Source organism: Monodelphis domestica, chromosome 3, assembly GCF_027887165.1.
Source record: "Monodelphis domestica isolate mMonDom1 chromosome 3, mMonDom1.pri, whole genome shotgun sequence".
NCBI lineage: Eukaryota > Metazoa > Chordata > Mammalia > Didelphimorphia > Didelphidae > Monodelphis > Monodelphis domestica.
This window is the reverse complement of record NC_077229.1, coordinates 513762240-513777077: the sequence shown is the minus strand read 5'-3', so window position 1 is coordinate 513777077 and position 14838 is coordinate 513762240. Positions and strand designations below refer to the sequence as shown.

At 34.2% G+C, this 14838-nt stretch overlaps 1 protein-coding gene across 1 annotated transcript in view; it reads left to right on the top strand.

Moving 5' to 3' along the window:
- MTREX (Mtr4 exosome RNA helicase) overlaps positions 1-14838 on the top strand; it is an 82991-nt gene that overhangs the window by 13708 nt on the left and 54445 nt on the right. The window contains exons 6-13 of the mRNA XM_007486321.3: positions 1259-1433; positions 2630-2720; positions 4179-4303; positions 8277-8375; positions 8926-9028; positions 9185-9316; positions 11875-11954; positions 12335-12445. Of these exons, the coding sequence (XP_007486383.1) occupies positions 1259-1433; positions 2630-2720; positions 4179-4303; positions 8277-8375; positions 8926-9028; positions 9185-9316; positions 11875-11954; positions 12335-12445 (916 nt within the window). The remainder of the gene's footprint in view (positions 1-1258; positions 1434-2629; positions 2721-4178; positions 4304-8276; positions 8376-8925; positions 9029-9184; positions 9317-11874; positions 11955-12334; positions 12446-14838) is intronic.

Below are 14838 nucleotides of genomic sequence, written 5' to 3'. Positions count from 1 at the left end.
AGGTCTGAAAGCTTATTAGTGACAGAGCCACAATTGTACATATATACCAGTACTTTTTCTGCTTCAGTTCAGTTTAATTCAATAACAAAAAAATTCTGTTCACCCAAAATAAGTTTATTTCCTGAGATACAAGATTCTTCTCATTCTGAACAAAAATGAACTGTTCCTCTCTCAGTTGCCCCAGCTTGACATACCGAATTGTCTTCTATGGCAAATTTTAAAGAATAAGAGGACAGTGTCTTTACTTGCCAGAGTTAAGGTAAATTTAATAGAAGTCATTCATTTTCATAAGGACATTCTAGGGTTTTGATTTACTTTAGGTTGACCAAGGAGACCACATAAGAAAGGGTCAGATCTCCCCACTATGAATTAATAAATGGTGACTTTTGAAGTGGAGATAGCTTTTGGGTTAGTGGGAGATTTGTACTATTTACCAGATCATGTGTTACGGTCCTATTTTGTTTAACATCAAATTTTTGCTTTATTTTGCCTTTGTACTCCTACTATGCTTATGTTAGGGCATAATTTGACAGTTGTTTAATATATTGCCATATCTTGCTCTGTTATCATTTTATTTGTTTGAATCTCATTTCTCAAAGTAAATTGTAAATGCTGGGGCCGCATACTTTTTTCTGTCTCCTTTGTTGGTATCAAGCATTTAGTATGTCTAATAAATACCCGTTACTTGATATGGGTTTACTAGTTGCCAGGATTATTCTTCCAAAACCCAAATACACAATAATATTCTAAATAATTATAAATGGGTTTCTGTGTGTTCATGTATATGTCTACATGTATAGGTTGTTCCAAAAGTTTTAGTTAAGTTTTAAGCTTTGGTAGCTTAAAAAATAGTTACTGTGTATGTGAGAATAAGTGAAAATATTAAGCTTAAGGAATGTAAGTATAGCTTCCAGTAGGAGGAAAAAATGGAAACTTCTCATATTTATAGTAACCTTCTTTTAAGAACTGGAAATATAACGGTGATTTTTTTAAACCTTTACTTTGTGTCTTAAAATAAGTACTATGTATTGCTGCCAAAGTCATACAACTAGCAAGTGTCTAAGGTCAGATTTGAACCCAGGACCTCTTGTCTCTAGATCTTGCTCTCAAATCACTGAGATTCCAAAGATAAGCTACTAGACTTTTATTCATATGAAAGCATGTTTTCTAAAAAGAAAATTACAAGCATATTGCTATATCATTAAGAAAAACTTTTGCTTGTGAATTTTGTAAGCTTTCATTGGTTTCACATATTTAGGTATGCCATTGCTTTGGCTTTGAGAGAAAAGCAGCGTGTGATATTTACCAGCCCAATTAAAGCCTTAAGCAATCAGAAGTATCGTGAGATGTATGAAGAATTTCAAGATGTTGGCCTGATGACTGGTGATGTCACTATAAACCCTACAGCATCTTGCCTGGTTATGACTACTGAGGTAATTTACATAACTACTGTTTATATTATATAGAAATTAAGAGTATTTGCATACATTATCTAAAAGTCTAAAAAACACAGTATTTTTCTCTTAGGGTTATTTGGTCAGTAATCTGAAAATATCAGTTATCTGTATTTAAGTGCTTTTATGTTGGAATATGATTTCATAGATGATTTAACTAGCTTTTACATTCTGAATCTAGTTTATCTTATCTAAATGATAACACATGACTGTGACTTTGGTAAATATGCGGTAGTAACAGGACTTTTTAAAAGTCACAGTAGAGTTTTATGTTTTTATAGTGGTTAATTCTTGATCTTGTGTGACGTAAGAGTGAGCATTTCATAAATGAATGCCTTAGATACATTCAATGTGAGATCTAGCCCAGAAATGCTTTGTTCTGTGTTTTGGTGCCACTTTAGTTTTCCCTGTGTATCTTATGTTGTAATTTATGTTTCTGAACCCTCATTAAAGATAGACTGAGAGTTACCGTAGTGTAGTAGATAGAGCACTATATACTTGGGGAGACCCTCTTGGGTGATTAGTGTCCGAGACACTTAATTTCTAAGACTATAAATTGCTGAGTAGATGCTGACACACACACATACACATATATATTTACATAGAGAGTTTCTTAACTGAGACATTCCTTTACAAATGACATCATAAATCTGGTCCCCAAAAAAATGATCATTCTCTGTTCCTGAAAACCTTGTGCTTTGGGTGTATTCAAAGACTTCTTGAGGAGCCATGATTTTATGTGTAACTCAAAACCCAGTAATGATCAAAAAACTAGAGGTACTGTTGGTAGTGTGTGAGGGCTACTAGATCGCCTGAGGTTTATGTCATAGAAGGATGATTATCTTAAAAGTTGTTTCAGGAATGAGAACCTAGAAATTGAAACATTGGTTCTAGATAGACTTTATTGTACACTGGGAAAGTGTGTGGAAAAATAGGGATGAAATGCGACTCTTCTTGCACCACCGCTGTGTTTCCTTATGCTTTTATGTTTGTTTGTTTTTTTTAAGGACCAAACAATTCTGACATTTTACAGCATATTTTAAGAAAACATAGTTTTTTACTTACCCCTCTGCCTAAAAGAAATTTTTTTAAAAAGAAGCATTGCTTTAATTGCTTACTCTTGAGAACTGTTTTCTGTTTTCTTAAGAAAACTGTTCTATTTTTTAATTCCTTAGATTTTGCGAAGTATGCTATACCGAGGTTCTGAAGTTATGCGAGAAGTTGCTTGGGTTATATTTGATGAAATTCATTATATGAGAGATTCAGGTATTGTAAATAATCTACTTCCTTAGTATGATTTATAAGATGTCCTTCTCAAACCGTATATTTTAACAGGTGTCTATCTCAAAGTCAACATATCTAAAGCAGAATTCACTATCTTTCTCCCCAAACCCTCCCCTCTTTCAGACTTTCCTGTTGCTATCAAGGACATCATTTTCCAGTCACCTTCAACCACCCAGGCTTAAACCCTGAGGGTTAGCTTCTACTCTCTCCCACTTACTTGACATATCCAATCTGTTAAGTTTTATCATTTATACTTTCACTGCATCTTTCATGTATGTCTCCTTTCCCCTCACACTGCTCTCAACCTGACATGGGCCCTCATCGTCACCTCATGCTCATTCGTCCATTACAATATCCTTCAGTTTGGTCCTCCTGCCTCAAGTCTTTCTAATTCACCCTCTACTCAGCTTCTAAAGTGGTCTTCCTAAAATGCAGGTATTCCCATGTCATCCCTATACTCAAACTCTAGTGTCTTAGTTTTCCTGAATCAAATACAAAACCCTGCTTAGCATCTAAAACTTCACAACCTTACCCTTCTTGACTTTATAATCTTTGGATATTCTGTATGTCTATGGATTCTCTCATCCAGTGACACTGGGCTTCTTGCTGTCCCTCACATACAACATTCCATCTCCTGACTAGAATGCTTTCCATCCCAAGTTCTTCCAAATGTTTGATGGCAGTTGACAGATGTAGAGGATATACTTTGTAAAAGTTAATCCTTATTTGGTACTTGAAGGTTGTCTTGAATCATTTTCCTTGAATATTTGTATCCTTTGCTCTGAATATATATTGTATATACATTATTGTTTGTATGCTGTTTATCCTGGTATGTAGTATACTGTAAATAAATGCTTATTGACTAGCTGAATACTTTGTGTCATTATGTTTTATGGATTCCCCTGTAGATTCTTCTTCCTTTTGAAAGTTTACAAAATTCAGTTTCATTGTTCTTAGTTTAAATCTCCATTATCTTTGAAAACATTCAATTATCATTTTCTATTTTATGTTCCATATCTTAAAAGAATCTAAAGTTATTGTTTGTATTGAATTACTTTTTCCTTTACCTTCAAAAGATCTTCTGGTAATTTAGTTAAAAGGTCTTATGTGGATTAGTATTGTATTTCCAGCTATATGATTTTTTCTTTTGATTTTCTACACATTAGTATCTTTTATTTACTGTGAAGTGTAAATACTTTGGGTCCTTTGACTATGATCCTATCTTCAGGCTCTAATTTGAGCCCCCCATATGATCCTATCTTCAGGGTCTAATTTGAGCCCCCCATAACATATTCAGGATCTTGCTCTTTAATACATAATTTTATTTTACTGGAGGTTATGTTAGAGGGTAGCTCCAATGTAATGCTAATCCAGATTTGTGGTATTGTCACTTCATTAATTTGGATCCTGCATTTGTGATTTTCTGTTGTTGTTTTCTAGAGCGTGGTGTGGTATGGGAAGAAACTATTATTTTGCTTCCTGATAATGTTCACTATGTCTTCCTTTCTGCTACTATTCCAAATGCTCGACAGTTTGCAGAGTGGATTTGTCATTTACATAAACAGGTACTTCTTTCCCTTCTAAAAACACCATTTCTGTGGTGAGGTATAAAGTACCTTCATTTGTTTTATGCCCAGATCCATGTAAATAATCCTGCTAAAAATAATGCAAATAAAGAAAAATAAGAGGGTGAGAAAAACAAAATGCAAACAACCTTGCAATGATTTATTCACCATATCTTGATTTGCTAATGAAAGCTTAGTTTCTTTTAGTCTGCATAAGTGTTTGTCAAAACTAAATTTATAGTTGAATGGAGGAGAAATAGAAACAACTATATTCATATACCATTTAAAATAGAACTGACATCTGTTACAATTATATTAAAAACTCCAGGTTCCTGGTTTCCATAGAGTTTATTAATATTACTTGAAATAGAGAGCATAGACATAGAGGGAGATTAAAGCCTATTTCTAATCTAATCATGTGACTCTCCACATGGCTATCTCTCTCGGCCAAGGTCCTCCACTGCCACCGTCCAAGGAAATAAGAGTGGAGAGGGTACCCTCTCACATCCTTTCTTTTGGCCGGGATGCTTCACCTGTGACCTGTTTTGGGAGTATTCACGCAGTGCAGGGATTCAGGTTGGACAACCACAGAGGGAGAGGGATCCTTTTATGCGCATCTCAAAATATGTCATGGCTAAAAAAACTGGGTTTATATGTGTGTTTTGTTAGCTACTTGCTACATTTCTAAATCTTATCCTCTCTGATTCCAAAATTTGCCCATTTTAATATAAATACTTTTGTGCTGTTACTCTATTAACAATAATTTAATTTTTTTACCACCTTGCTCAAAAAATTGCAGAATCTCAGAGGAAAGAGACCTCAAGTCCTGTCTAACCCATCCTCTCTTATACCACATACTTGCAACATGGACTTCTATCCTTAGCCTGAATATCCCCATTGAGGGGGGGATGCCTACTTCTCCAGCTAGACTTTCTACTTTTGAATAACTCTCATTTTTAAGAACCTTTCTTTCTCCTTCTCTTTCCTCTCTTCCTTTCTTCTTTCCCTCCGTCCCTCCTTCCTCCTTCCTTCCTTTCTTCCCATTCTGTATTAAAAACAATTCTAAGACAAAAGAATGGCAAAGTCTGGGTAGTTAAGATTAAGTGACTTGCCCAGGTAGCACAGCTAGACAGTGTCTTGAGACCAGATTTGAACCTAGCTCCTCTTGACTCCAGGCATAATATTTTATCCACTATGCTATCTAGCTATCCCAAGAATTTTTTTCTTACAGCAAGTCTCATAGTGATCTTTCTTCTTTCAAGATTTCTTGTTCTTTATTTCCATGATCTATTTTTTTTTTGCGATTAAAGAAATATTAAAGACATTACACCCTAGGTACAACAAAAATATTTGCTTGTTAGAAACTAAAATCACTTAGCCTTAATGCTAAAATTAAGTTTTTTCTACAATATTATTTTCCTATTTTAGTTTAAATGTTTTTAAAAATATAGCTACATTACATATACATGCATACATACACACAGGCACATATGTCTACATGCATAGCCATGTGTGTTTAAACACATAGATTCTATATAAATATACATATCTATGTAGGTAGAAACAGGTGTCAACATGCACAAGTATAGAGGGTTTTTTTTTCTTTCAACTTCACCAACATTTCCTTTCCTCTTGCAGAGAGCCATTCCTTGTATATAGTAAAAAATTAAAAAAGACGTTTCACAAGTTTGGCAAAACTACTCATTGAAAGAATGTTTATCTGATATCACTTTCTCTGTTCCATACCTATAATCTCTTCTTCTCTGCAGAGGCAAGAAAGGATTCTTCTTAAATTTCTTCTTTAGGGCCAGATTCTGTTATTAGTACTTCACAGCATTTCTTTTCCAAGTTTTTAGGGTTTTTTCCCCCATTTACATTGTTGTTATTATGTATATTGTGTTCCTGGTCTTACTTATTCACATTACATTAGTTCATATAAGTCTTCTCATATTTATATTTTTCATTGCACATTAGAATTCTATTACATTCATACATTATTTCTTGTTTAATCATTCCCCTTTTTAGGAGATGATGGATGTGAAGTAAAATACTTGATTTTTTGTAATTCTTTTGAGAGAAGTTTGTTCCTAACCTTTGACTACTTAGCTCTAGAACTGGAAGGGACACCTCAAAGGCCCTCTAGTTCAGCCTCTTCATTTTATAGATGAAGAAACTGAAGCCCAAGAAATTACTTGCCCAAGGTCATAACATCCTACACATCAGAAGAGGGATTCAAACTGTGACTCTTTACATTGTGCCATATCAGATCCTTACCGAAGGTACTTGATTCAACGATTTATACCAGCCATTCACATATAGTTCAATTTTAGAGAAACAGCATAACCATGTTAAAAAATAAATAAATTTAGAAAAGGCCTTTGACAAAGTACAGTGGTCACTCCCAAAAATCCTACAAGGCAATATAGACTTTATATATTAAAATAATTTTTTTTGTTGATATGGGGAGGTTACATCACCTGATCAACTGTATTGCTATGTCCTCTGTATCCGCCTGCTCCCAAGGGCTATCTCTGCCCATGATTCCTCACTCTACAAAGTGATGGAGAGTGTCAACTTCCCATATTTTTCCTTTGGGGCCAAGCTTGGTCATTATAATTGCATAGTATTCAGCTTTGATTGTTTTGTTTCCATTTACATTTTTTACTCTGGTTTTTCTACCCCAACAACATCTCTAACCCTTTCTGTTTATTTGAAACCAATGTTTAAAAAGGTTCTTTTGGGAGCAGCTTGGTGACTCAGTGGATTTAGAGCCAGGCCTAGAGATGGGAGGTTCTAGGTTCAAATCTGACCTCAGACACTTTCTAGCTGTGTGACCCTGGTCAAGTCACTTAACAAACCACCACCACCACCCCCATTCCTTAGCCCTTGCTGGTCATCTTCTTTAAAAGGAATATACAGTATTGATTCTAAGACTGAAGTTAAGGGTTTTGGGTATTTTTTAAGCCTCTTTTAATTCAGACCCTCATCACATCTCATCTAGTTTATTGCAATAGCCTTCTAACTAGACTCCCTACCTCATCTTACTTTAGTCCAGACTATCCTCCACACAAATGGCAAAGTAATTTTTGTGTATCTCCACAAAATTGGCTTTCTCTCTTTTCCGTGTTTCATCTGTTTTTGAAAAATAATTAACCTTTTGCATTAGAAATTTTGAGTTTACACACACTCCTTAAAGTCAAAGAATACTGCTCTGGGAGCTTTCAGAAACTTTCTCATTCTTTCTCTTCAGGTTATAGTGTTTAAACAATTGCCAGATGATCACCAAACAACTTTGTCCTTGTAGAATGGCAATGGTTACTTTGGGACAGTTGGAAATCCCTACTGCTTGAGTGAGCCTTGGAGAGTTGCAGAGGTGAAATCCTGCAATTCTGGTAGTCTGGGTTATTTGACCAGAAGAAACATGATGCGACCTTTTATTTCAGGTGTTACATTAAAGCCCTGTTAAGCCAATAGTGGGTAGCCGTGCCCAGGATAGTATGACCTAAGAGTTTTCTTTTTTTAAATATATGTTCTTTTTAAGTGTTTCTTCTTAAAATTATGAATAATTTAAAATACATTTCTCTTATGGATTCAATGTTTGGAACATATTTCTGTAGCTTGATGTTATTAAGTAGAATTTATATAGTGTTTTAAGATTTACAAAATACTTGCAAATATTTCTATATTCTCACAACCACCCCGAAAGGTAGGTGATATTACTGTCCCCTTTTTACAGATGAGGAAACTGAGGCAGACAGAGATTATGACTTGCCCTCGGTCAATAAGCTAGTAAGTATCTCAGGCCAAATTTCAACTCTAAAAAGGATTTTTCTGTCTCTAAGTCCAGCATTTTATCCACTTTATTCTCTATCTGTCTCTGTACCCTTAAAGGCTCAACATAAATTTAGCTAGAAAATAATATGTATGCTAAAGTAAGAAACTATTTTCATTTTTTCTTAAAATTATTTTACAGCCTTGCCATGTAATTTACACAGATTATCGACCAACTCCATTGCAACATTATATCTTTCCAGCAGGGGGAGATGGCCTTCATCTTGTCGTTGATGAAAATGTAAGAGATTTTTGTGTTTTGTTTTTTCTTCAATCATAACTCTAGTAGAAAGAACTGTTGGAGCATGAATGCAGATGAAAACATGATTTATCACTCATTTATTTGAGCATATGATTTGGGGTTTGGGTGTTGTAGGAATATTCATGTAAAAATGGATAATACAGAAATACATTTTGCATGGCAATATATGTATAACCCAGATTGAATTTCTTGTCAACTCTGGGAGGGGAGAGAAAGAGAACATGAATCTCATAATTTTGGAAAACTTATGTGGACATTTGTTATTAAAATAAAGGTAAAATTTTAAAAATCATTAGCCATAAATGATAGGTGCAGACTAATTGTTTTATATAGGTTTTAATAACTTTGTGTAGGTCTTAGTATCATATAAGAACCTTTCGTAAATGAATTCTTTTACTCAACTTTGGTCTACTTCTTTTATGTTAAGAAATTTCTTTTGTTACTTGAGAAAAGTTTTATCATGTGAAAAATGTTTGAATTGTATGAACATTTTTGATGGAATTGCTTAGAAGAATAACTTTGCTTCCAGGGCGACTTCAGAGAAGATAATTTTAATACTGCAATGCAAGTACTTAGGGATGCAGGAGATTTGGCAAAAGGAGATCAGAAGGGAAGGAAAGGAGGAACAAAAGGTAATCTGTAATTTTGTTTTGAGATTAGTATATATTAATCATTTCAAATTATTTGAAATTAGATTTTTGTTATTTTAGAAAATTTCAGATTTCTTGTTTTAAATGAATGATTTATATAACAAGGTTAATTTTTAAGCCAACCCTTTATCTTTGCAGGACCATCAAATGTGTTCAAAATTGTGAAGATGATTATGGAAAGAAATTTTCAGCCTGTAATTATTTTCAGTTTCAGTAAGAAAGACTGTGAAGCATATGCCCTTCAGATGACCAAATTAGATTTCAACACAGGTACTGGTACATTTTACTACATCTTTTATGTTAAGTTTATTCACTTGGTTATTAATTTTTGTAAGTCTTTTATGTAGCAATTTTAAAAACTAGACATTTCTCACTTTGCATTATTTTTCTTGGAATAGTCTTCACATTCATCATATTTTCTCATAGGAAAAATGTTATTGTTGTAGCAGTTAAAATTAGTTTTTCTCTGCTAGAAGTATTATATTTTATGAGGTTTATTAAAGATTAAGAATTTAAGAAAACACAAGTAAGAAAGCACGTGCCTAGGAGGACCGAAAGGCCTATTCAATTTCACTTACATCATGAGAGACGCGTCTGCTTGGAAGCGGAAATAGGAAGAGACCTCAGTAGGCTTTTACAGCCAATTAAATAGAAATTTTGATCTCAGAGGTGGTGGGAGGCAGGGGGTGGGGGTGGGGGTGGGGAAATGATTTTTGTTTCCAATGAATAATGTTTGGAAATGACCAAATAAAATAATGTTTAAAAAAAAAAGAAATTTTGATCTCGCCCAGGTGGAAATCTCAGTGAAATTAGAGGGCATCTCAGGAACTAGAGCAAGGACTTCTGGAGATTGAAGTCTGGGTTTCAAATCTCCATTTTTACATTGTTGAGTGTTACATTCTTGACCCTCAACTCAGAATCACACCAATAGCACTGCACCGTGAAACCAAAGGTATAAATATAAACCTTGCCAATAATTTAATATCATAAAATGCTCAGATGCTAGAATTAGCATGTATTGATTTTTACCCAAGGCCTCATACTATAAGGATATACAATTACTATGATTAAGTCTATTTTGTTTGTTCATCTTCCTAAACTATGCTAGGGCTTTTAGAGGGGTATCAACAAAGAACCCAAATTCAGTTTACATGTTAAAAAAGATTTTAGGTCATTTTCTAAAATATTAATTTTTATATTCTGATGATTGCATCACCTACATTTCAGGTGATATAACATAGGTTGAGGCAAACAAAATATAGTCCCTTCATTACCTTGTGGTCATAGCTCAAGTTTTAGGGTACAGAATATAAAGCAGTGGCCAAATTGATCTCCATTTTCATAAAATGTCCTGATTATAAATAGGTTGTGAGAGGTTCGTGATTGCTAAGAATTTCCTTAAGTGGTTAGAAAACAAATATAGGCAAGTGAAGGAAATAGAACCTAATGGAGATAAATAAATGAGTTGTAATTAGAGGGTAGAATATTAAATCAGTCTCCATAATCCTTGTAAAAGGAATACCCTCCAGAATCAGGTGGACTTGTGTTTAAATGTGGCCTTAGATACTTCCTAGCTGTGTGGCCCTGGGCAAGTCACTAAAAGCCAATTACCTGTCTCTTACCTTCTACCTGGGAATTGAAACTTAGTATTGATTCTAACATGGAAGGTAAGGGTTTAAAAAACAAAACAAAACAATATTCTTATCTACAACCCCCCCCCCACCTCCATCCCCCCCCAAAAAGGTAGAAGGTTTCCTTGGATATAATCAGTTGCCCTGAGTTATCTTCCCTCTGCAAATGACATAATACTTTCTGTGTGATCCTAGGCAAAGATTTAACTTTTCTTTTTAGGTCTTCAGTAGATGTGATTGGCTGAAATTTATTTTACATTTTAATAGGATGCATAACATCACTTATTCATCATGTTCAGTTCTGTGTTGAGAGTCAGCGTGGTATAATTAAAAACATTATGAATTTAGAGCCTGAGGACCTGCCTTGCACTCTTTCTTAGAATACTTACTAGTTATGTGGCCTTGGATGAGTGACTTCTCTGGGCTTTAGTTTTATCATTTGTAAAATATGACAGACTAAATGGACCCTATAGGCCATTCAAGCTCTAAATACGTCATCAATGACTTTTAAAAGAGTAGCATATTTTAAAGAATATGTGGAATTGAGGAAGTTGCTACTTAGACCTAACAATTTATGGCATTGACAATTATTTTAGAAATCCAAAATGCTGTAAAGCACTAAAAATCTTGACTCTGCTCTTTAATTATGTAATATTACAATTGAACAATATTAGTCCAAATTTTTTTTAGGTCTCAGTTTCTTCATTTATAAAATGAGAAGATTGGTCTCCTTCCCATTCTTGATGTTATATACTAGTTAACTTGGCACACCTAATTTTATTTGCATTTTAAAACCTTATGAATAAAATACTTTGAATCCGCCAGCTAAAATTGATAGTGTATTAAGTGTTTTCTTGACTTCTTGAGTGAACCATTCATGAAATTATTTCAGTTCAACAATAATCCAGTGCTACATATTTTTATAACAGCAGTAATATCCTGTTGTAGCATATTAATAATTATTTGATAGTTATAATAGCAACTATCTTGAAAGCATTTTGCCTCCCCATGTTTTCTATTTATTAAATAAGTTTAGATTGGTATAGTCAGTTTTTCTCTTAAGTTGCCCTCTTACAAAAATTACATCTGGTAATTTTAAATAATCTTACAAATCATATTATTTGGATGACATCCAGTACATTTTAGGTGATTGGTTTCTTGATAATAGCTTAAACTTGAACTTTTTTTCTCTTTTAGCTGAAGAAAAGAAGATGGTTGAAGAAGTATTTAATAATGCAATTGACTGCTTATCTGATGAAGATAAAAAGCTTCCTCAGGTGAGTGCTGAGCAGTTAATCCAGATATCATTATAAATAGTCCTCTATTTTTATTTTAAGATGTTAAAATATTATTTCTAAAATACCTACAGATATGACTTTATGTATAAGAGAATATTTTGCTTTTAGCAGCATCTAAGATTTTGATTTTCCTTCCTTTGCATTAGCCTGCTTTAAGCTAATATTTCTCCAAAAGCTATTGTGTACAAGAACCAAATATTCTTAGATATGAAAAGATTATAATCTTAATTCCTAGCATATGAATAAAATAACTTGCAGTCCGCATGCCCATTAAAAAAAAAAGTTAGATTGGAACCTAAACATTGGAAGTAAAGTGCAAGAAAAATTTTGCCTTTTAAAGTTTTATTATTTATTTATAGGTTGAACATGTGCTTCCTCTTTTGAAGAGAGGAATCGGTATTCATCATGGTGGCTTGCTTCCTATTTTGAAAGAAACCATTGAAATTCTGTTTTCAGAAGGATTAATAAAGGTATGGTTATAATTGTTTAATTGCAGTTTGAAAAAATCGTGCTTAATGAAGTTTTTGGAAAATTACAGAAAAGGTTACCAGTTATTTTTTTCAATTAGCCTTTATTTTTTCTGTGTATAACTTTTTATTCCTTTATAGCCGGTCTTCTATTTGAGTATTTCAGAAATCTTTCTGCTCTTTATATATGGGCTTTTATATATATATATATTTATCTTTTTACATATTTTTATCTTTTTTGCTTATATCTAACATTACTTATTATGTTAACAATTTTGGGGAAAACAACACTTTACTAGCTGATACAATGCTGATCCTGCAGAAGAATTAATATTTCAGATAACGAAGAGATCTCTTGAGGAGCTCATTACAGATAAGATTAGGAGTAGAATTACTTGGTAGATTCAGAAGAGAAATCCTTTAGACAAAGGTGAAGAGTGTCTGATCAAAAGAAAAATAATATCCGTACCCAATGAGAAATACCGGAATACCTCATATGACAACCAAAATAATAGTCATAAACTTTTAGTTTTGTTGATTTTGAATCATAGAGCTAATGAGGACCTTAGAGTCCACTGAATGCTCCCTCTCCCTTCATTTTATATCTGAAGAAACTAAGGTCTAGAGAAGATAAAGGACTTGCTACGGTCACACAGCTTATATCTAAATCATCATGTTTTGAAATTGAGTTTGAATTTGACTAATAAAATAACCAGTTGAAGTGCGGAAGCAGAACTATAGAAATTTTTTTAATGATTTTTTTTCATTCTCTTTGCTCTTCTCTCTTTCCCCTATGCAACTAACACATAATTCAAAGCGAAAGGAAAAAAAAGAAACTCTTTAAAAGACATTTATTGTTAACAGAACAAAGTTCTGCATTAGTCATGTCTGAGAGAGAGTGAGAGAATGTCTGTTTCTCTGAAATTATCCTAAATTATTGTGAAACATGCCTCTTGAGAATCCAGATGTATTCTATACTGGTGGCTCTTTCTTTGGAAAAGATGGCAAGTGCTACGTTGGAGTCTCTGTGGTCTCTGGAGTGACACATTCTAGACAGCTTAATTGCCCTCTAAGCTAAGAGCATCTTCATTCAAGCCTGTCATCTTCCTGCTGACAAGTGCCATCATTCCTACTGACCCTTGCCATGCTTTTAGCATTTGTCATGCTGTCAGGATGTTGTGGTTGCCATGGGGATTCTTAAAATTTTGTGTGATGAGGCTTCTGCTAACACAGACTTTATCAGAGATCTCTGCCGTTAAACTACCCCAAGGCCCTAGTGGATGTGTATTGTTCTGCTTAAATCAGTGGAACTGTCCCTGTCTTTCATGGGAATACCCAGGCAGTTATCACTCAAAAGTTGCTACTGTAGACAGTCCTTCTTACATCCTTTCTCTTAACAACTCTATTGTCTACTGTCCACACTCTTCTTTGATGGCTTGAATATCAAGCAATGGCGTCCTGTTCCCTTCAGTGATGCTGAGATTGAAAAGTGGAAAGAGCAATATAAGGCTAAAAAAGATCTCTGTTGTCTAGATTCCTAAGGAAAGTAAGCCACTCCTTGTCCAGAGTTTCTATCACCAGGCATGCCTTTTTCTTCATGAGGAGGCCATTATGGCATTCAAGGGAGAATAGATCCAGTAGGGCAAGAATAGGTTGTTTCAGACATCACTTCATTAACTGCTCACATAGCAGCCACTTGTCCAACTTGCCAAACTTTCAATTAATATGCATTTCTAGCCACAGCTTTTAGTGACTATGTATACCTCACACCCCTTCTGAATACTTAACAGATCGGTTTCATTAGCGTACTGAAAGCTGGTCATTTCTAAACCACTATCTTGTCATCTTCAACCGATTTATTTTGTGTGTTGAGACATTCCCTAATTCTAAAGCCACAGCTGCTTTTGTTACCAAAATTCTCATTGTACCCAACCATAGCCCACCTGCCTATAGAGACTGTTAGAAGGTCTCATTTCACTGATTCTCTTCTCTCACTTGTTTTCTAATCTTGGCATCATTCCTAAGTTCCACAACCTCAGGCCAACCTCAAAGTTCTGGCCAAGTTGGACATATGAATGAGAAACTTGAGACTATTTCTGCTTTGAAACTCATTTGAAATGTCCTGATGTTTTCCCTTGGATAATGTTCTATCTGTATAGCAGACCAAGGTTTTATATATTTCTCCTTATGAAATCTTTTTGTTCACCCTCCTATAAGAGCAAAACCTTTTCCTTTAGCATATACATCATTGTTCCGTGTAGATGCTGCTTCTCTTGCCTCCCATATATACGTGTATGCAGAATAGATTGAAACAGCTTCATGACACAAGTAGCAATAGAAACTGAACCTTTAGACTTCTCACTACATGATTTCTATCCTCTTGGCAACATCTATAT